The sequence below is a fragment of the Aythya fuligula genome, chromosome 19 (assembly GCF_009819795.1).
Source record: "Aythya fuligula isolate bAytFul2 chromosome 19, bAytFul2.pri, whole genome shotgun sequence".
Lineage (NCBI taxonomy): Eukaryota > Metazoa > Chordata > Aves > Anseriformes > Anatidae > Aythya > Aythya fuligula.
In genome coordinates, this window is record NC_045577.1 from 10,770,784 (window position 1) to 10,793,301 (window position 22,518).

The following is a 22,518-nucleotide window of genomic DNA, read 5'->3' on the forward strand; positions in this document are numbered from 1 at the left end:
GGGTGCTCGACGGGAAGCACTGGGGGCTGTAGCTTCACTTCCCTGGGTACATCTGCTAGCTGCTGCTCTCATTGCTCCTAGAAAGTGTCAGAAGACAGAGAGGGTCTTGATTCTGAAAATCCAGTAGCGCTGCTTTTTTTAAATTATTATTATTTTTGAGAGGGCTTGTGGGCTTCTCTCAGAGCTTCCATGCTCCAAAATCATGCAGAAGTCAGTTGCAAAAACATTTTGGGCTGGTTTCCTCTACATCGAGTATCTGATCAGGATTGTAACATATGGGGCAATGTCAGAGGAATGGATTGCTTTTAATTAATACTTGCAGATTTAGGTCCCACCTAAGAGCAGACTTCCCAACTGGGAAGCTACTTTCTTGGCAGAGATGGATCCAGAAGGTTGGTGAGTGTCAGGAGCAAAGTTTCAGAGAGTCCATTAGTCTGGTCTACTTGCTTACATCTTCCTGCAGCTTCTGGCCACTAAGTCGGGCACCTGTGTGCCTCTGGCCAGCACATGTGTACCGAGCCCCCTAACCTGGGGCTGGCCAGATGCAGATGCCCTGGGTTTTGGAGCCTTTGAGAGTTTTGTTCTGCCTGAGCACATCCTTTGGAAAATGGTTGTTCCAGTGGACCACCATCAGTGCTCACATTTTATGCCTCATTTCAACTGTTTCCAGCTTCCAGTGATGAGCTCTCTCTCTACTTTTCCCTGCCAAATTAAGGAAAGACAGTATTTTCTCCCCATGAAGATTATAATACGCTGCAATCAAATCATCTCTCAGTCTGCCTTTTGGCATGAGAAGCAGCATGAAGTTGTTTGGTCTTATAAAGTCATAAAGCATTTTTTCCCAGTCTTGAACCATTTGAGTGCCTCTTTTTGAACCCTCTCCAGCTTTGCTAATCACCTTTTAAAAACAAGGGAGTTCAACCTGTCTGCAGTGCACTGGAGCTGGCTTTGCCGCAGCTTTGTGCAAAGAGAAAATCACCTCCATGTTACATCTTTCTGCTCTCACACATGTATCCAGAAGTCACGTTAGTCCTTTCAGCCACAGCATGGCTCTGTGGCTGCGGAGCGACCTGCCTGGGGGGCTGTGGGTGAGCACTGGGTTCATGTCCATGAGGTCACCATGTTCCTGGACACGTTTTGCTATGCTGAAACTACTCGGCTTGTGCAGGTCCAGTTGACAGAGCCACTGGGATCACTGGTTTTGGTGTCCCTTTCACAGTCATTGCTCTCCATCCCCCACACCTCCTTCAGTCAGCAGTAAATTTTGGCAGCAATGGTTTTAAATTTAATTCCAGAGCACGATGAATAAGTCTGCCTCAAATCAACCACTTGGGAAGCTCTGTGGAAATACCTCTGCTCAGGAGCACTACAGGTTGAGGATAGCGTTTTGCCTTACAGCATGTGGCCTGTTGCTCTCTCTGGACCATGTACTGCTGATAAATTTTGTCTGAATGTGACATAAAGCTGGGCACCGTCAGAATATCTCTGTTATTCCCACCAAACTTATGATCTGCTCAGAAAGCACTATCCTTAGTCTCACTGCTAGCTGTATAAGCTTTTAATTCCACATCACTTAGCTCCTGCATTGATTTTTATGTTGTTCTGTCTGGGATTGGCAAGTACAGGTTGCTGTGCCATCAATAACTGAGCCATTTCGCCTTCATTTTAGGTCAAAACCGGCTTTTACTGACTGCTTTTACCTTTCTGCCTAACAGTGAGAATTGTAGTGCTTTGATTTTGGTCTTCCTCCTTTTCCCCCATTAAGGGAGGGATTTTCGTCCCCAGAACCCGTGGCTTTTGCTGCCTTTATCAGTGTTTTGCATTTCACACCTTCCTGGTCTGATTGATTTACAATTGATCCTACCCTTTTCACTCTCACTCCTGGCTGCTGCCTTTGCTTCGGCTTTGGAGCGGGCACTCAGCCATGTTGCTGTCTGGTAAGACTGATGGACCTTCTTGGACGTCCAATAATATTACCATAAAGAACTTCCAATTTTCAGCCACGTTTTCTCTGTCTTAATTCATCTTTCTCACTTGTAAAAGCCCTGGATGATTTTGGGAGCATGGGGGGAAGCATGTGTGAGGAGGATGGGAATGAGTGGGGAGGCAGGTCAAGGCTAATTCTCTCTGTTTAGGGGCTATTAATTGCACATTTCATTCCATAATGAGAATGAAACGATGAATAATAAAATATCTGGTGATACGATGTGATTGACCCATTCTGAAATAGCAGCTACATGTCTGTGTAGGAGGTTGTGCAGTAATTACTGCAAAAGATTGTTCTCTTCCTTCATCTGCTCCTCTCATCTCCAGCCTCCCAGGCTTACCCGCTGAGCGCCTTCTTCAGTTGCAACATTTGGATTTGTCTTCCAGCTTCATAACCAGAATCTGAAAGCGTTGCAGGAGTTAGTTTTATATCATGTTAATTTATGCTTTGTTCTGACTTCCTATAGTGTTCCAAGCAATGGGATTTACTTCTTTTTTTTTTGCCATTGCATGGTCTAATAACTCCAATCCATAAGTTCAGCCTATTTTTCACTTAATTTTGTCTATTACTTCCGCTTATAACTTTTTCAAACACTGCTGGCTGTTCCCAGTGTTAATATGACTCTAAATATGTCTCATACTCTTTAAAATCTCACGTTCTGTCTAGTCTAGGATATTGTTATAAATTTAGTTCTTCTGATTTCTGCGCAGACTGAACCAGCAATTATTTTATTTTTGCATTGCATGTTACAATTTATTAATAGTCAGTCTTGAAAACAGGGAGCCCATAAAGAATGATGGGATGGCGCATTTGGAAAAGGAGCTACACTGGGTTAATACTTGGTCTTTGTCTAATGTGCTCTAAATCCCTTTGTTTTTTTTTGCCACCTCAGCACATTTGAATTTGCTGGTATTGCCTTGCAGCTTTTGGTTGTCCAGGTTCCTTCCTTTTCTTAGGGGGTCTGGGAATTTATGTATTTTGTTTTGATTCTTTTCTTCTGTTAATTTTGTTTTTTTCTCACTATTTTGTTCATCTGCTCCTAAATCCTTTCCTCCTCCATCTTTCCCTGCCCACTACACTTTCCCTGTCATCTTTAATACTTGCATCTGCCCATAAATTAATAGCCTCCATAGAAGTTGTTATCATGCTGTATGATCATCACTCTATATCACCTCTTTGATCATCACTGTATATGTTAAATAAGGCCATGTGAATACCACAGGATGAGAGTTAGGTTGCTTTGAAGGTTTAAGAGAAGATGCAACAGTAGATTAACGCATGCAGGAATGCACAGGGGCAGAGATAGCTCCAAATTACAAATGTTGGGAGCAAATGATGTTTCCTCTGCATGTGTGGACTACTTTTGGCACGATAGTCATTGTTTGGACTGCTGGAGTTGTTGTCGTGGACCTTCTAGGAGCCATCTGAAGTTCTGTGCTCCTGCTCACTGAATTGGGCTGGTTTTGACTGATAGTGTTGTTAGTGATGAGTAAGGTTATTTTCATACCTGGCAAGTGGTTTTACTACTTTTGTCTGGTTAAGTTTTAATTGTTTACTATTATGTAATTATTGTTTGTTTATATGAGTGGCACCCATACCTAACCATATTTTGAAATAAGCCACATTTTAAAATAATTGCCTTAAACAAAAATATCTTTACCGAATTCCCACTCATTAAATGTGAGTGTTTGAAAATGAGAATTCATGGTTTCTCTTCTTTTCCCCCCATTCAGGGAGTGTTTGAAGAGGAGCCCACGGAGCCCAAAAGCAGAGGGCTCCGATTCGGTGACATCTCAGTCCTCACCCAGTGAAGAGGCTGGAATGATGACTGAGGTGAAGGTGAAAACAGAGGTACCAGATGACTACATCGAAGAGGTGATCTGGCAGGATGATGCCAAAGATTCGAAGAAGAATATAAAAGATGGGCCAGGAGACGTGCCAGCAGAGATCTGCGTGGTGATCGGTGGGGTTCGCAACCAGCAGACGCTCGGTAAGCCTTGGGTCAGTGTGCCCCAGAGCTGCTTCTGGTGCCTTGGCTCTGCTGAACAGACCAGAGCGGGGTGCACATTGCTCCCTGGGGCCTGGCTTAGGATTAGTGACTTCCTTTAACTATTGCTATCTGTTTGCATCTGGTCACTCCTAAAGACGCAACCAAGATAAGGGTAACTTTAAGAGAAGGATTATCACCTCTTCTGAAGAGTTAAATCGCATGTCCATCAGTCATGCAAAATTCTTGGTGAACCCAGGGCTGCCCAGTATAGAGGAGACCAGGAAAAAAAGCTTGAGAAAAAGTTTCAGTGTTTTGAGGGAAGTTGCTCTGATGAAAGTAGATGTTCCTTTAAATAATTAGATTTATCTTAGAAACAGTTCTTCAGGTTGCTGTTTGTTAGTTTTTATGTTTGCTAGTAACATTTCAGAATAATTTTGACTTTGAGTTGGCTGCGGTGCACCACTTCCAAAACAGTATTTCCTATATCTACCCCACCTAGAGCTGTAAAGTTGTCATGAGAAGGTTTTCTTTTTTGCTGTGAACATCAGACTGTCCTCTCCTGCTCCGGGCAAGGGCATTTCTGTGGGGCCCTGGGGGAGCCTCTGCTCTGGCTAAAGGGTCTCCTACATCTCTGGGACATGGAGCAGGTCCCAGGTGCCATGCAGTGACTCTGAGAGTGAGGGTGGTTGCTGATAACGAAGAGGAGAGAGGAGTGGGATGATGTTTCCTTTAAGGGGCTAGGGAGAAAGCTAATTTGAGCTGCCTGGTGTTGCTTTTGGGGTTGGTTTGTCTTGCAGGGGGAAGGAAAAGAGCCACTGATGTTAGATTTTCTCCTGATTTTTGCTTGATTGCTGTTCATGCTGTTGGAAAGAAATCCTGGAGGATGTTGTTAGCTGAGGACTGTCTTGGGAGCATTGTGGTCCTGCTTGTTTTCCCTTCGCCATCAGGACAGCCACTAGAAGAGGCAGGGTGGGTGGTCACTGCTATTTTATGGAAGTTTAAAACATTTGGGAAAAGCCTAAGTCTATAACTGGCTTCAACTTAAAAATCTTCTACTTTGAAGGAAACACTCTGTGTATTTTCAGATTTTTTTTGTGCCTCCACAGCTCTTGAGAAGTTGAAGACTGTATGGGCAACCCTGAAACACAGAGGTATCCCTGGGGATGGCTGCTGAGCAGAGGCAATAGGAGCTTCTTTTCCATCTGTGGACGCCAGCCCTTGTCGAGGGGATCTGGGCCTCTGTCACGTAGAACCCCCTTCCCCTCCTCCTGCTGGCTGGGCTCTGCAGATGGTGTCTCCTGAGAATGTGGTTTCCAGCTAAGGTTGACTAGATTGTCATGCAAAGTGGGGAATGGGATTTTGCTGTTGGCTAGCTTGGATGCACACCAACATGTCACATATCGAGGGTGCTGGGGACAGGCTGGGGTGAGGGATTTCCTCCCCATGGGGTGAGGGACAGAGAGGGTTATTTACTAGCTAACAAGTGGTAGTTGAGAGTTTTAGAAAGCAAACCGGAGAACTTCTATCTGGAATTGCTTCTTGAAATGAAATGTGCATTGCATTTGTTATTTTATAGCCTCGTGCTGGGTTTCTTTAAAGGCAACTTGGTCCTGAGGCGATTGGCAGTTAGTGGCCGATTCCTTTGTGCAAAGAGCCCTGTAAGTGCCCCTATTCATCCAGCCATTCGCATAATTCTTGCTTGTTGGGGAGATGGCTCTGAATAACTTTTCTGTTTGGCCACCAAATACTGTGCTCTGTGTGGACTGACCATGGTGCCCAGATATCAGTTCCTTGTGGTTTCTTGGAACTGGCTCCCAGTCAATTCTTCTGGTCCCCTCCACTCCCCACAGAAACCACAGGCAGGCACTATTTCTATGGCTGCAGCCATCTGCAGAACTCACAGGGGAAAAGCCCTGTGCCTGCTGCTGCGCCGGAGATTTCGTCTGCTGCTCTGAGGCAGCCACAAGGTTGCAGGCAGCGGGGGGCACCAGTGCTGCCCAGCTCCGGAGCAGAGGCTCCACGCGTTCTGCTGCTGCTTGCTGGTGCTTCCAGGAGGTGTTCTCCTGGAGCCTTTCTTCCAATTCTGGTAGCCCTGTGTCTAAATCACTTCAGCCATGCAGAAAGGCAAGGCCTCGGCAGGGTTTTATTCCCCTTCATCAGAGAAGCTGAGAAGGTGTCAAAAAGGGTTATTTTTTATAGTAATTCATGTTGTGGGATGAAGTAGAGAACTGGAGGTAAATGAATCCCCATCCTTTCCATGGGAATGGGAAGCCTGCTCCCCAGACTGTGGTTTCATGGTGCAGTGGGCACAGTGGGCAGCACAGGGGATGTCTCACCTGAGCCAGGGGTGCCCGCGGGGGCAGAGCCCAAGTGGCTGCAGGTGACAGAGCTCACTGGGGGCTTGGCGTCAGGGCTGGGCCGCAGCGTGTGTTAGAAGATCTGTGCCTCTTTTCTGAGCCACGTCTCTTGCAGGACCCTGCCATGTTCACACATCTGTAACTTTCAGCAGTTTATAACAGGGATTCCCAGCTCGGTAGCCGTTGTTCTCTTGTAGGGCTTTCATCAGATTAGGCTGTGTGCATGCTGCCTGCTGTTTGGCTGCAAGTTCCCGTGCCTCTCCCTGAGCTCTGGTCTACGCCAAACTCTGTTTCAAGCCCTGCGGTGGATGAACGGGAAGTGCCATGGCTCTGCTGATGTTTGATGTTTGATGTTTGAATTTTTGGACTGCTACAGATTTTGGAATGCAGTGTTGGGATGCAGCGATCCATGAGATACTGGAGTTCAAGATGGAACTTGGTGGAAGAAGTAAGGCAAACAGTAGGATTTCTACCATGGACTTTCGGAGAGGCAACTTCGACCTCTCTTAAGACCTATTTGGAGTTATCTCATGGGCAAGATTGCTAGAAGGCAAGGGTGCTTGTGAGAGCAGGGCAACATTTAAACAGCACTTCTTTCAAGTTCAGGATCCCTAAGAGTAGGAAATCGGGGAAGGGAGGCAGGAGACCTGTGTGGATGAGCAAGGAGCTCATCAACAAGATCAAAAGGAAGAGGAAGGTCTATGAACATACTCCAAATATAAGAAATTAGCCACCTATAATTGCTTACACACTACAATTTGCACCCCTCAGACTATTTTCACAAATGTTAAAGGTGCATGGTGGCCCTCGGGGACTCCTCCTGTCACTCCAGCGCAGCAGCACGAAGGAAGCTGGGTCCTCTCTTGTGCTCTTCCTTGAGCCTCCATGCAGAAGGGACGATACCTCTCGCACAAGGACTGGGGGATGGGAAAGAAGCACTCACACAACCCCTGAGAATTGGCAACAGATTTCTTTATTGCTGGGACATCTTGCAGGTAAGCCTGCGGGATGTCCATGGTGTTTGGTGGCTCCAAGCTAATGCTTGGGATGGAGCCTGAGCAACGAGTAGGGAGCTGGCCGGGCACTCCTGCGACGCTGCTGGTGCTCTTGGATGGAAGAGAGCAACGACATGCTGCGGTAGTCCCAAGTCTGTTCTGGTGGAGATGGATCTACTTCCATGTGTTCCTCCACATCTTCTGGTGGATTCATCTCCATGGGCTCCACAGTCCTTGGCAGAAGGGTAAGCCAGTCTTTGCCCGGGATTGCCCAAACAGGATGCCTTCCATCCAGAATGTTTTCAGGCCAGGGTGCCGAACCAGGGGGTCATCCAGTTCCACCCCGAGGTCCCATGCTGCTGTCAGCTTGATTTTCATGCATGGGTTCAATGCTGCCGTCTGTTTTACAGCCATGGCTGAGTCCCACGCTCCATTCAGGACTATGCCTCTGCTCCCCATGGCTGTCTGCCTGATGCTCCTGATTTTGCCCCATGCCACCGTTGTGCCTATGGGAAGGCCCAGGCCCCCTGTCGCTGGATGTTAGAGGGGGCAGCCTGTTCCCTGTGTCGTTGTGGTACCAGTGGTACCGCTGAAATGTGTCTGTGGGCTGCGCGCCAGAGGTCTCTCAAGCACTGGTGTGTCTTGTGCTGCCGGCGCTATCCCTCTGCCCATGACACTTCTCCTTCTTGTTAGCTGCATTCCTTCTTGGTGCTTCTTTGGATGACATTGCTGTCCTCGCACACCAGCAGGGCTGCTTCTCGCCTTGCTGCTTCTGGTCTCCTTCCTGCCGCGTACGCTGGCTGTCAGAGGCCCTAGTCGCTGAGCGAGTGGTGGGCCAGCTTCAGGGGGGCTGTTTTATAGGGCCCGCAGCAAAGGCGGGGCAGTGGTGGCCACTGTGACCTTAGCAAGCCTCTGCGCTGCAGTGGCCCATGCGTGGCCAAAGGCGGCTGTGTTGGGAGCGGCCTGGAAGATGCCCTCCTGTGGAAGAAGGAGGAGGGTTGGGGGGCTGAGGGCCCCTTTTCTGGGGCTGGCTCCCCCCGGCCATTTGGCTTGACAGAGAGAAAGGCTGCCCCTTGACCACAGGGACTGCCCTGCACCTCCCATCCTGTGTCCTGGGTTTATTTTAACACTGTTTTTTAGGTAATTTTGTTCAATTCTTTACAGAGAAGAACAGAAGCAAGGTGCATCTTCAGCCCTAGTTCCCATGTGTGCTTTGTGCTCTGAGTGAAGAATTTCTTCCTCATATCACATCCAAGCTAAATCTCCCCTCCATTTGTTCAAAGCCATTATTCCTTGTCCCATGGCTACACTCCCTGATAGAGTCCCTCTCCAGCTTTCTTCTAGGCCACTTTTATGGGTTAGGTTAGGTGGCAAAACTGCAGGACCTTGCAAATTGCAGCCTGCTAAGACCTTGTTCCACATGTTCCACATGCCGTTTTCCAGCTCAGGCTCTAGCCTCTCGTCAGTGTAACATAGAATCACAGAAAGGTTGGAAAACACCTCCCAGGATCATCTGGTCCAACCATCACCCTACCACCACTGTCACCCACTAAACCTTGTCCCCAAGCACCACGTCCAACCTTTCCTTAAACACACCGCCAGGGATGGTGACAGCACCACTTCCCTGACAACCCGTTCCAATGCCTGACTGCTCTTTCTGAGAAGAAATGTCTCCTCATTTCCAACCTGAAGCTCCCCTGGTGCCACTTGAGGCCGTTCCCTCTAGTCCAAACTCCTCAGAACAGCACCCTTTCCTCTTCTGGGACTTTTATTCCTGGCAGGAATGTAGGTCCCACATCCTGAGGCCCAACCGCACCCTGATGTTTCCATTTGCCCTCACTTTTACTCTCAGCCCCCTCACGACGAAGGGCTGGGGCCACCACCTCCTGCTCCCCTCCCACTTCACCACCGTCTTCTCCTCATACCCCCCCTGCTTTAGAAACAGAGTCCTTCTTTTACAAGTAAGGACCTGAAGGATGGGGTGAACCAAGTGACACTTCCCAAAAATCTTCTGGAGAGTCTGGTTTGGGCCAAGAGGATACCAGGGGCTGCAGCTGGACTGGAGCTCGGGCAGCACCTGGAGGAGACTGGGGCAGACCCCCAAAACGTGCCCTTTTTTGTGTTTTGCTGAGTTTGTGCCCTTTTGCTCTCAGCCCTGTGGGGCTGCCCTCCGGTTCTGCTTTCTGCTGGAAGCTGCTGTCTGGCTGCAGGTGCTTAATTATCCAGGTGCTAATGAAGTTCATACAAACACCCTTTTGACCCCAGGACAGCCAGTGGAAGGGGTGAAGGATTCAGGGAAGAAACCCAATGAAGAAGAGTAAGTGTACAAGAGCAAATGTAGAGTCCTGCACCTAGAAAGGAACAACCACATGGATAAGTATGGGCTGGGGGATGACCTGCTGGAGAGGAGCTCACCAGATAATGACCTAGGGGTTCCTGGTGGACAACAGGTGGACAACAGGTCGGCCATGAACCAGCAGTGTGCCCTGGTGGCCGAGAAGGCCAAGGGCATCCTGGCGTGCATTAAAAGGAGCATGGCCAACAGGTGGAGGTGATCCTCCCCCTCTGCTCTGCCCTGGTCAGGCCTCACCTGGAGTACTGTGTCCAGTTCTGGGCTCCCCGGTACAAGAAAGACAGGGATCTCCTAGAAGGAGTCCAGCGGAGGGCCACAAAGATGATACAGGGTCTGGAGCATCTTCCCTATGAGGAAAGGCTGAGAGACCTGGGTCTGTTCAGCCTTGAGAAAAGAAGACTGAGAGGGGATCTCATCAATGTTTACAAATACCTGGAGTGTGGGAGATGGAGTGATGTGGCCAACCTCTTTTCAGTGGTTTCTGGGAACAGGACAAGGGGCAATGGCCACAAAATGAGCACAGGAAGTTCTGCACCAACATGTGAAAGAACTTCTTCACAGTAAGGGTGATGGAGCACTGGAACAGGCTGCCCAGGGAGGTTGTGGAGTCTCCTTCTCTGGAGATATTCAAGGCCTATCTGGACGCCTACCTGGGCAACCTGCTTTAGGGATCCTGCTAAGGAGGTTGGACCTGATGATCTCTTGAGGTCCCTTCCAACCCCTACAATTCTGTGATTCTGCAGTTCTGTGATTCCTTTTGATCTGCTGTTATGCATGAGTCTCACAAGGCCCATGGGTCACCCGGGTCATCCCAAGCAAGGGCAGCCAATAGACTGATGGCTCCCATGGGCCCAGAGCTGCTGTCTCCTCACCGGTGTGTCTGGGAGGGCACAGCTTAGAGAGCCGATGTCTCCTCTCCTCCTCCTTTGTCCATTTTATCTTGCTCACTTCATGTGCTGGCCTTGGGCCAGGGCCATTTGAAGAGCTCCAGCACATCAGCATTTCTCAGGGCAGGGCTGTGAGGGCAAGAAAGGCCAAGAAGCAGACTGTGAAGTGATCTAGAAAGGAGAGGAAAATAAAATGGCGTTGGTGTTATAAATCAAGAGAAAGGGAGGGAAACTGTTTGGCTGGTGTGGATCATTTTCTAATTCTGGGAATACCATCAGGTCAGTATTTGTGTTTTGAAGGACTGAGTTATCTGTGAGTTGGTCAGGAGAAGTTTTATACAAGACTATTTCAACTCCCAGTCTGGTCCAGGCTTTATGAAAAATATTTTGGAGAGGATTTTTCAAGTCATGCATTATATCGGAAATGTTTCTGAGACAATGTGAAGAGTGAATCCTTCTGCTTTGAGACTATCAATCTAACATGTACATGCTTGATTCATACCATGATGCTGATGTCTCAGGTACTGAGCTGCTATGCACACATAATTCGTGAGATCTTTGGATTCTCCTTAGTTAAACCACGTAAGTGCTGCAAAAGCCTTAAAAATTTCCAAGCCCATCTGTCTCTGTGGCTTGGAAACAAAATGTCAGAGGCTACAGAGATGTTTAATAGGTATCAACCATCATTATCCTTTGGAAATGCATCCACTTTAAGGGCTCTTTTCTGATTTTTTTCCGCACAATTTAGATGGAAAAGCAGTGGAACGTGGCTCTCCTGTTGGATAAACACAAAATCGATATTCAGGGACCTGGATTTTTGACCGTGTATTGAGATACATGTCTGGTATGTGATGGAAGGGTGTGAAAGTCTAATCAGGAACAAGAGAGCAAGGGAAAGCTCTGGACACGCTGAGTGTGTTGCCCAAATTCTATCTGCAAGGCTCAGTAGAAGTCTGGCCAAACTGAGTGCACCAACTAACCAAAAACCCTCCCCATCTTCTCACCTACTACAAGCGGCTTTAACCTTGCATGGCACATCCTGATGTGGGTGAGGTCTGAAATAAGCCATGACCACAGTGGCAGTGCCCAAGGCAACACGAGCATGTCCTCTGTAAAGCCTTAGCATGTGTTATTTCACTTCATCTCTAGTCAACTCTAACAATACATTTACTGTGGCAAACACTCCCTCCTTTCACAGTGGGATCTGTGCCTCTGACCCCACCATGGTGTGCTGCATACGCAGCTGGGGCTGTTGGGCTGTCTCGCAGTCCCTGTGGGGCAGCGCTCGGCCACCTGCACACCGGAGGTGGGTAGAGGTGCCCCTGGCAAAGCTGTCTGTAGCCTTCCCCACGTTACATGTGAGAGCTGAGTCACAGGGGATATTGGGACCAAAGCATTTGCTATGAGATGTGCTGGGCTCTGTTCTGCCTTCAGTTCCTGCCCTTGCTTCCTGGGCAGAGCCCATTGCATGGGGCAGCAGTGCCGGTTTGGTTGCATTCTGGCAAGGGAAGACACTATGCAATCACTTGTATGGCTTATGTTCTTCTTGAAGAACTTCTGCACAAGCAAATGCATTTATGTGCCTTAGACCACCTGCAGAGGAGGAGAGAAATACAAGAATTGGGGGGGGGGAGGGGGAGGTATGTGTGTGTGAAATCAGCCCAGAGCCCCTAATTGGTTTTCATCTATTTTTATTTTTTGCAGTGCTCTGTGTGTACGCAGCACTGTTTTAGGGGCATGGGTGGGTGGCAGTTTCAGTTTGCTGGTGGTACAGCTGAACCTCAGGCACTGAACAAGGTTACGGGTTGGAATGGCCCAAATGATCGGGAGCGCACTCATCTTCTGGCCGTGCTTGCTCTGGGACTCTAGCTGGAATAGTTTTCAGAAAAGAGCTGTGGAGATTCGCGATCAATTTCATCAGTCTTTGAGCATGGACAATGAGGGCTGGCAGATGCTGCTGACTTGCCATCTATTTGTATCTGTATACAGGAAATGCGGCTAGGTACAATGTAAGAGGCTGTGGAGCAGATCACAGTCAACTGACTACAGTGTCCGTATTTTAGAGTGTTTTTCCAGATGTGTTCTCCTGTGTTCGGGCTATAGCGAATTGCGTGTTTGAGCATCAGTGACAAAGTATCCTCCCAAGCTCAAAAGAGAGTCCTAAGTGATGCTAACAGTGATGGGCAGGGAATTCAGCATGGCTGTGAGATGGGAGGAGGGTTGTTTTCTTCAGAAGCTGTAAGCAATAGGACATGGAGAAGAAAGAATGTGTGTACAGTGTGTTCAAAAAACATGTTTGATTTTGTTCCTGGAAAGACCTTACTCAAGAGTAACACACAGTAAGTATTGCTGTAATGTGATGTTTGGAAGTGTTTATTTGGACGTGAGCGTGAATGTTGTGTTCTTGTTTGTGGCTCATCCTTGAGTTTTGCTGTTTTGCATGATCAGGAAGATTTTTCCAAGGTTGCATGCATGTCCATGGAAAGGAAATACTCCGTTCACACTAAAGAATCCTCAGCCCTGCCTTCTCCCACCTCCTCTTCCAGTGAGTGCTGTCCTTGCTCTACCAGATAGGACATACAGGATCTATTACTTACCTGCTGATGGACAGCTAACAAATGCAATACATTTTGCAAGTGAGAGCTTTAAAGTCTAACTTACAGCCTGTTTGCCAAGATGGAGTGGGAAAAAAGGGTTGAATCATCTTAAATAACAAATCTGAGGAAATTTTTGTCTGCCTGTCCAATAAACAGAAGAGGCTAAATTCATTGCATAATTTCATCATTACAAATGATTCTCCCAGCTCTCTTTCTCTGGTTTCATTTCAAATGACTATTTGCAGATGTGTGTTTTCTGGAATTAGATACACAAATTGAGAAGAGAGACTACTGTGGTCATGTGATTTTCCTTAAAAAGGTCAAAAGTTCTATTTGTATCTATTTGGTTTCCTCTGGGTGGATATTTACCAAATCTCTGTGGGTTTCCTGAGAAATTTGTACATTGTGCATTTCTTGAGAAATTTTGAAAACTACTTGCCTCAAGATAACATACTGCCTTCTTTTTTTCAGTTGAAAAGCTTTTTTCCCATTTACTAGGAACTTACTGAAAAGTAATTCAAGGTTATTTCTGTCCATAGGAAATATTAGTCATTATTATAAAATTATAAGTCAGGCTATTTTGAGAGTGGCTCTTTCATGTTAGCAAATTTATAAAGATATACTGAAAATGTAAGTTCAGGGTAATATGCCAAGGAATCTTAAATAAGGCTGTAAAAGGAATAGAGTCTGCGTAGTGATTTCCTGCATTTATCTCCATGAATCTTCCAAAAATTACTTTGTTGCAAACTGCATTTTTTTTGTCCCTGGTTTACGGATAAGTTTATGGTGAGGCTGTTTTTCCTGATCTAATATGGCGTTGTATGCTTTTCTGTCTTGTTTTTCAGGATCTTATGAGTGTGGAATATGTGGGAAGAAATACAAGTATTACAACTGTTTCCAGACCCATGTGCGAGCTCATAGAGGTATCTCTCTCCTGCTCAAATATTTGGGAATCCTGGGGTAACATTCAAGCTCAGGGAATATTTTGGGGAAGGCTTTGAAGATTGCTCTGCCACTTCTCTGTCCGTCACTAATGCTTCTTTTGGGTAGCCCGTTTGTAGGATAATCTTTTTGGCTCTCTGATCTCTGTGGCTCTCCACTCCAGCAGTATTCCTCCTGAAGTTGTGACCAGCCGCTGTGCTTGGTGCAGTAGGATAACTGCAGTATTTACTGCACGGGGCTGTTTGCGGCATTACTGTGTGTTGGGAGAGCTGCAAATCACTAAGTCTCTCCTGGCAGATGAAATCATGTGCCAGCCTCAGGCACTGTAGGCACCTGCCCGAGGTGTTATGATCCACCCCTGCTGTGTCTAGGTGGAGGACGGTTACAGACCAAGGCAAAAAGTTCAGGCAAAATCCAGGACTTCAGGATGTTCATACCTGTGCAGAGGGTTGTTTTTATTCATGGAAAAGGATTACACACAGTAAAACACATCAGGTGCTGATGTTCGTTACTATTTATGGATGCCCACAGTACAGGCTGCTAAATTGTGTATCTCACTTTATGCTGGCAGTGGTATGCTTCTGTATTTTCATGCTACACATAAAATGATACTTGAAATCATCCCCGTGCCCCTGCTGAGGTCACTTTCCAAATGTATTGTTTGCATGAAATTTCTTGTGCTTAGTCAGAAGTGATTTTCTTTTTCCTGAATTTTCTGTAAGTCTGGCTAATTTCAAGTTACTTAATTGCAGAAATGGGGAAGTTTTGCTTGGCTGTTTTGTACAATTAGCGTAGCATGTATAATTTGGAGAAATACGTATCTAAAATAGCAAAACCATAGGGACTTGAAACTAGATCACAAGCCTTTCGGTGTTTTTATTTTCCACCTGAGTTAAGCACTGAAGTGTGTCAGACTTGTAGGAGCATCTGCGATATCTCCTCATTTTTCACTAGCAATATTAGTGTTCTTGGTCTTCCATTAAACAATTAACTGGGATGTCTGAAGGCACATAAGGGAATCTCCCAATGAAAACTGAAAATCTTGGAATAATGAATGCTAATGTAGTGTTAAATCTTAAATGCTTAAACTCTCAGAAGTCAGCAAATGCACAGCTGAAAAGGAAGCATGCATCTGAAACTTCTCAGAGTCTACAGTCACAGTAAATACTTTAATTGCATGGTTGCATAGTTCTTGTGTGCTGTTTAACATCATAGAGCTTCTTCTGTATCCTTAGATAGATGCATAATTGGTTTTTGATACTGGTATTTCTTTCTAAATGCCAACAAAACTCCTAGAAGTCCTTTAAATAACTGCTACAAACTAGCTTCGCTCTGCAGTTGAAGAAAAAAATCCATAAAATAATAGTGAGTGGCGACTGCCCCACCCACTGTAGGAGAACATCAGGTTTGTGACTGTCTGAGGAACCTGAATATGGTTCCTGGAACATACCTAATCCTGAAGGCACTGGCAGGTGAAGTTGCTAAGCCACTCTCTCCATTATATTTGAAAAGTTGTGGCAGTCAGGGAAAGTCCCCAGTGACTGGAGGAGATGCATAACCTCCATTTTGAGAAAGGGTGAAAAGGAGGATGCAGGGAACTACACATTGGTCAGCCTCAGTTCTTTGCCTGGGAAGATCATGGAGCAGATCTTCCTGGAAGCCATGCTAAGGGACTTGGAAAACTGGTGATGGAGACATCCTGCGTGGCTTCACTAGGGGCGAATTGTGCCTGACTAACTTGCTGGCCTTTTATGACAGATTGACAGCACTGGTGGGCAAGGGAAGAGCAACTGATGTCATCTACCTGGACTTGCCCAAAGCCTTTGATATGGTCCCACGCAATATCCATATCTCTAAATTGGAGATACATGGATTTGATGGGAGGACTATTTGGTGGGTAAGGAACTGGCTGTATGGCTTCATCTAGAGAGCTGTGGTGAAAGGTTCAATGTGCAGATGAAGACCAGTTATGACAGGTGTCCCTCAGAGGTCTGTATTAGGAACAGTACTGTTTAATACTTTCATTAGTGACATGAATTGAGTGCACCCGCAGCAAGCAGGTTTGCAGATGAAACCAGGCTGTGTGGTGCAGTTGACATGCTGCAGGAAAGGGATGCCATCCAGAGGGACCTGGACGGGCCAGAGAGGTGGGCCTGTGCCAATTTCATGGAGTTCAACAAGGCCAAGTGCAAGGTCCTGCACCTGGGCCAGGACAATCCCCTGGATATGGAGCTGTTGGAACAGGTCCAGAGGAGGCCACGAGGATGATCAAGGGGTTGGAGCACCTCTCCTATGGAGACAGGCTGAGGGAGTTGGGGTTGTTCAGCCTGGAGAAGAGAAGGCTCCAGGCTGACCTTACAGGGGCCTGACAGTGCCCTGGCCGGGGCGGGGGGGACACGACTCTTTGCAGGGAGCGGAGTGATAGGGCAAGGGGTAATGGCTTTAAATTAAAAGAGGGTAGGTTTAGATTAAATATGAGGAAGAAATTCTTTACTCAGAGGGTGGTGAGGCCCTGGCTCAGGCTGCCCAGAGGAGCTGTGGGTGCCCCATCCCTGGCAGTGCCCAAGGCCAGGCTGGATGGGGCTGGGGGCAGCCTGGGCCCATGGCAGGGGTTGGAACTGGATGGACTTCAAGGTCCCTTCCAACCCAAACCATTCCATGGTTCTGTGATTCTAATAGTTTGCTGACATACAGAGGGCTTTACTGTTGCCTCACAGCATTGCAATAATTTTATAATAATGATAGCAATATTTAAATTTGGGACAAGGATTGCTTTTATTTTACCTATCTCCAACAAGCACTGTGGGATCCTTACTGCAACAGGAATTTGTAGGAGCTGCATTAGTATGAGATCAGCTGCTATTGTGTGATTCAATTTACTAGTATTTATATATTTATTTATATTGCAAATGAAATTAAGGTATGCATCAAATGGTCTCGATTCATCACCATACACATGTACAATTGATATCTGTAGGTTTACCACAAACTCAGTGGAGACATTGTTTTGCCTTTTGCTTCTAAAGTCTTTTTTATGTGTAGCTACAGAAGATGGAAATTTTCAAAATTTTGTATGTGGAAATTTATTAGTAATTTTCATGTCAGCACTGGAAAAGCACAATTTATGTATGTAAAACTTAGAAAGTGTTGTTTTATCTTGCTGTAAATTGATGCATGCAGTGGTAACATTTAAAGTGCATTTAAATTGCCTAAAGACAATAAAAATCAAAATGAGATATTTATTCTTGTATACTAGTCAACAAGAAATCAAATTGAAAATTTGATGCAACTCTGTAAATGTGATTCTCCAAGAAACAGTCCCCGAACTAGCTGCTTAAGTAGTTCAGAAGTGTACCTATCTGCAGACAAATAATATACTATTGAATGTGCACGTCATGTATACCTAAAAAAATAATAATAAAGAAGGCCTATATGGAGGAAAGCTCTGTGTCCTATTATCCATTGAGAGTCAGACACAGCTGAGCCAGAAACAATGCTGGAAATAGCAGAAGACTGCAGGACTTAAAGAAATTTTGTTGGAAGATGCTTTTATTGCAACAAGTATCTAAGGTTTTATGTAGAAGCAGTGGCTGGTATTGGCCACCATAACAAATATGAGATAACCTTCTGGTTATCACTGAGGGTGTGATTCTTCACTCTTCATATTCTCCCTGTGAATCTGCAGTCCACGTCTTGGATCAAACCCCAAAGCACTGGCAAGCCAGCTCTTCTAGTTCTGCTTGTCCCCGAAGTACTGTGAGTTGAGCTCCCTTGGCCTATTCTGTGCAATCATCAGCTGCCAGAAATGCAGATCCTGGACCCTTTTGACTGGGCAAGGAAGGAGCAGTGGCAGGACCTGGCATTCCCTCTTTGCCTGATGGTTTTTCTGAGCATCAGCCACCGCCATGTGTCAGACACCTAGTACCTGCCTTTGCCTGAGGGTTTGGCTGATGCAGGATCAGCTCTCCAGCTCAGCATCAAAATAACTGGAGCAAGCTCAGGCTGCTTTTCTTCTCCTTGGGTGCTTTCTTCCAGGGCTTTTTGGGCCCTCAAGTAGAATTACCTACTTTTTGTTAAGCACTGAAGGATATCCCCCTTCCTCTTGAGCAGCCCCACTGCTTTTTGCTTTCTTGTGACATTGCTGTGTCACTAACAGGATTTGTGTAGGCCCTGCAGATGGACAGAACTGGTGATCCAGTGGGATCATCAGCTATTTCCTGTCGTGGGAGAGGAGAAAGGTTCAAACCTGATCAACACAATTACTTTGGGACAGAACAAATGAAAAAGCATCTCTATAGCCAGCCCTGCTGTTCTCAATCAGTGACACAAGTTCTGTTCCTAGGAGGGGAGGTTGAAAGGTCCCAGATTGTCCTTGCTTAGCACTGGGTTATTTCTAAGCTCAGTTTTGTGCAGCCTGGTATCAAGGTAGCAGCAGTAGCTGGGGAGCTTGGGGCTGGTGTAGGCATGAGGTCTTTGACCCTCTCCCTTTTTGTCCTTAATTGTCAGATCATTGGTTTAGCCCACACAAGACCTGAATTTGTTCTCATCCTTTGAGTTGTTCAGTTCCACGTTGACTCTCACTTGGTGACATCTTTAAGGTGTAAAAATCACATTCTTCTCTGTAGTGATCATTTTCAATAGAAATTTCCTATATTTTTCTTTATGTGCACTTGCCTACTTGCTGAATGTCCATGGCAGAGAAGCTGTGCTGACAGTGATTTTCTTCAGGCTGACTTTTTTTCTTCATCTGCCTTCAGGAATGGTGGTTTCTTAATAAAAAACTGGGCTTCCTCATAGTTTATTGAACCTTCTCTATGGTGCTCTGCTTGGCTGGAGGAATTCAGGGAGCGATTGATCTCCTGGTACTTTGCAAGTGCTAAGGGTTGAGGTAGCTCTTTGTCAAAGAACTGCTGCCTTGCAGGCTCCCTTTCTGCTTTGCTCTGAAAGCCCAGTTGCAGGCATGGGAACCCCATGTAAAGCTTTTATTCTGCCAAGAGTCAGGTACGTAGGTAAGAAATTTGCTCACTACAGATTATCTAGGAAGAAATGAAAAGATTGCAAGAAATGAAAAGAAGTGAAAAGGTTATTACCCTGCGCCTCTCCAAAATGCAAAAAATAAAAATAAAAATAAAAATGTTGGGCTGAAAGGCTCCTTTGTGAGCTGTTGTGCAGCCCCACGGGACCAGGGCTCCTTCCTCTCCCTGCAGAGCTGCTGGAGCTGGGCTGGAGCAGAGAGGCTGCAAATTCCTGGTTGCACTGGTGGGCACTGTCCCAGCTGTCAGCATGGACAAACGTTGCTGCGTCACCTACAGGAAACCCAGGCCTCAGAAATGTGTTGCTTACAGTACTTTTTGTTTAGCTACATGGGGCTTTTCAAGTCATTGGAAGGTTTGGAGTCTCTTCAGGAATTAGTCAGCTAGAAAGTTTTGTTTTGTACGGTTCAGTTGGATTTGAGCAACATGAGCAGCGAAACATCGGCATGGTTTGAGTGAGGAGAATTATTTCACTTTTAGATAACTCAGAAATGGCTGAAATTACTTTATTAGACTTTCAAAAAGTAAATTAAAAAACCTCTGGGCTGAGGCCAAGCAAGCAAGATTTTTACCCAATGGAGAATTCTTCAGAAAGCAAATGAAAGAAAATAGCAAGATTCAAGTTTAACCCTCGCAGGATATATCGCCTCCGCTGTAATAATTGGTGGAAGTTCCCTGTTTCCAGATAAGCATTTCTGGGCTGAAAGATGATTTTGCTTGAGCTGTTTTTCTTTATTATTTATTGACATTATTTAGTTGCTGCAGTGCCTCCCTGAGAACAGACTGGTTCTCTGTTACCTTTCCACATGCGTGTGCTAGCCCAGGGCCTGATACAGCACTGTCAAGGTAGGGTTGTTGACTTCAGGTGAAATTTCTAGTTTAACTAATTGTTTGATGATCTGAAAAATTCTCAGAGCTTCTGGAGTTTCTGGTAGGTGCTTTGCAAGAATGGCTTCTGCTTAGTTCCAAAAATATGAAAAGGAAGATGGCTCATTCAAACTGTGAATGTGGAAAAAAGCATTTTTCTTATGTGCATGTTTTTGGAGTGTTGAGTTGGAGCAGTTCTGTGATTGAAACAATTTTGAGGTGAGAAGTTGAAAATTAATAGAGAAATAACCATTCTTGAGGAGAGATGCTGGTTTTGAGCTGAAGAAACCTGAGTTTCATTTGTATGATTATCTGCTACTGAAAAATCATAGGATATTTGGGGCAGGCATTTCACCCTCTGTGCTGCATCCCAAGCATCCTTTTTTTTTTTTTTTTTTTTTCCACTATGCATTTCACACTCTGTGGTAAATTTTTATAGGAGATACAGAAAGTTACTTGAGACACAGGAGTTAACAGTTAACTTGCTTACTTTCCAGCTCTCCTGCTGACCTCCCTACTCTCACTTTTGCAACTTTCTCAGAAATTGGTCTTTTGTTTAAAGCTGCAATTACTTGGTCTCAGCCCAAAGGTGATTTAGAATGGGCTGTTAGGGGATTTTTAGTTGTTGTGTTTTTTTTTTTTTCTTTTTTTTTTTTTTTCAATGAAGCCTTTAGTCTACCTTATGACTAAGAGTAACAGCATTTCTTAACACAGTACAGAAATGGCTGCTCTTTAAACCTCTGCATGTTGCTTGATTCGTGTTATGTTTAACTAAACTACTTTTAAAAGCTATTTAAATGACAGAAATAGTCTGGTGCATGCATACTACATACCTTTTATGGTCTATTTATGTCATTGTCTGTGAACGCCAGAACAGTATTTTGCAGAACTCCATTGTGCCACAGCTAGCTTTCTCCTTGAGTGATAGGTGGTAATTCAAACAAGTAGCAGCTGTGGAAAAATACAGGGGTTTGACTTTTGAGGTTTTGCATATGATACTGAGGCTTTCTAATCTGGCCCCTCAGTTTATGAAATTGTGCCAAATTAATTGCATACTCTTTAATCTTGCTGCCTAGAAAAGTGATCTAATCGGGCAGGTTAATCAGGAAGAAATGTACAAATTCATAAATCCACAGCCATTTATTTGTATTCTTTTTAAGAAACAAGAAGGAAATTAAATGCAAACAGTGTTTATTACTTAAGGTTGCAAATTTTAAATTTAAAAATGCTGTGACATTCCACAGCTGTGGTTTTCAGAGTAATGCAAGCATGATTCCAAGAGACATACGGAATATTTTGAAATGTAGTTATGTTATTAGATAACGTGACATACGGTATATGCAGCTTAGGATGAATATGAAACACTTCAAAATGGCTTGGAAGTCCTAATCATTTATGATCCTTGACTTGTAACATTGGGTTTTGTTTTCCAGCTTGCAGCTTTGCCCATTGCATTCATTTAGGGCTTGAACGTAATCTTTGCTGTGTGCTGCTTGCGGTCACACGTGCTACAGTGGAGGGGGCTTTCTCTCCCATCTTTTCACATATGTCTTCAGTAAAGCAGGATGGAGTAGCCCCGGGGGGATTCCTGTGGCTCATGGCCCATCTCTCACAGAGGTTTGCCGTTGCTGTTGGAGGAGGGGACACAGTCTCCAGGGACATGGCAGCAGAGCCGGCTGTGCATCTCCCAGGGGAGACCGAGCTGGATGTGTTGTTCATCATTTGCTTTCCTGAGTTGACAGCGTTTGCCCAGGAATTAAGCACATGAGCGATTTCCACAAACCTTCAGCAGAAATTATGAAACGTATCATCATGAGCTCCACGAATAACACTGGGACCATTAGGTTGTGTCAGTCAGTCCAGGCACACCTCAGCCACGACCCCTCTGCCCTGAGATACATGGTCCCCTACTCCGCTGTGACCCAGGCTGGCCTGAGACCAGAGGGGTGATAGCACGGGCTTTCCCAGGGGGGCTGAGGCCGTGCCAGTGAGTGTCCCACAACCTGGTGCTGCCCGTGGGGCCCAAGAGGGCTCTGGATGGAGCACCTCTGCTGGGCTGAGCCAAACTGGCGATCAGACCCTTACACATAGCACCTCAATGAAGCCTGCCACAGGCTGCCAGAGCTGGGGGGCTCGCTCCTCAGGGTCCAGGCTGCTCCCTGGGGTGCAGGGTTGGGGTAGGGACACCCTTGTAGCCATCCTGCTTCAAAACAAAGCTTCTGCGACACTGCAGAAAAAGTTTGAGTGGTGGCAGCCCCTGCAGGCATCATGGGCCGCTGTGGTGGGGTGCCGCTGTGTGGGGTGCTGCTGTGTGGGGTGCCGCAACGCGGCTAGAGACGAGCGAGCGGTCAAGGTGCTGGGGCAGCTGCGAGGCTGCGTGCTCTCAGACGTGGGGCAGAGTCTGCTGTCAGATCTAAGTGCAGCTCTTTCTCTTTGCAGACACTGAAGCTGCCTCAGGTGAAGGAGCCTCACAAGGCAGTAAGTACTCACGGCGCTGTGTGCGCGTAAAG

General features: G+C 46.1%; 1 protein-coding gene across 4 annotated transcripts in view; it reads left to right on the forward strand.

Moving 5' to 3' along the window:
• The window catches only part of ZNF618 (zinc finger protein 618), a 171,347-nt gene that overhangs the window by 83,401 nt on the left and 65,428 nt on the right, over nt 1-22,518 (forward strand). For all 4 annotated transcript variants that reach the window (XM_032200546.1, XM_032200548.1, XM_032200547.1 and 1 more), the window contains exons 3-5: nt 3,721-3,977; nt 14,012-14,089; nt 22,448-22,486. In XM_032200546.1, the coding sequence (XP_032056437.1) occupies nt 3,721-3,977; nt 14,012-14,089; nt 22,448-22,486 (374 nt within the window). The remainder of the gene's footprint in view (nt 1-3,720; nt 3,978-14,011; nt 14,090-22,447; nt 22,487-22,518) is intronic.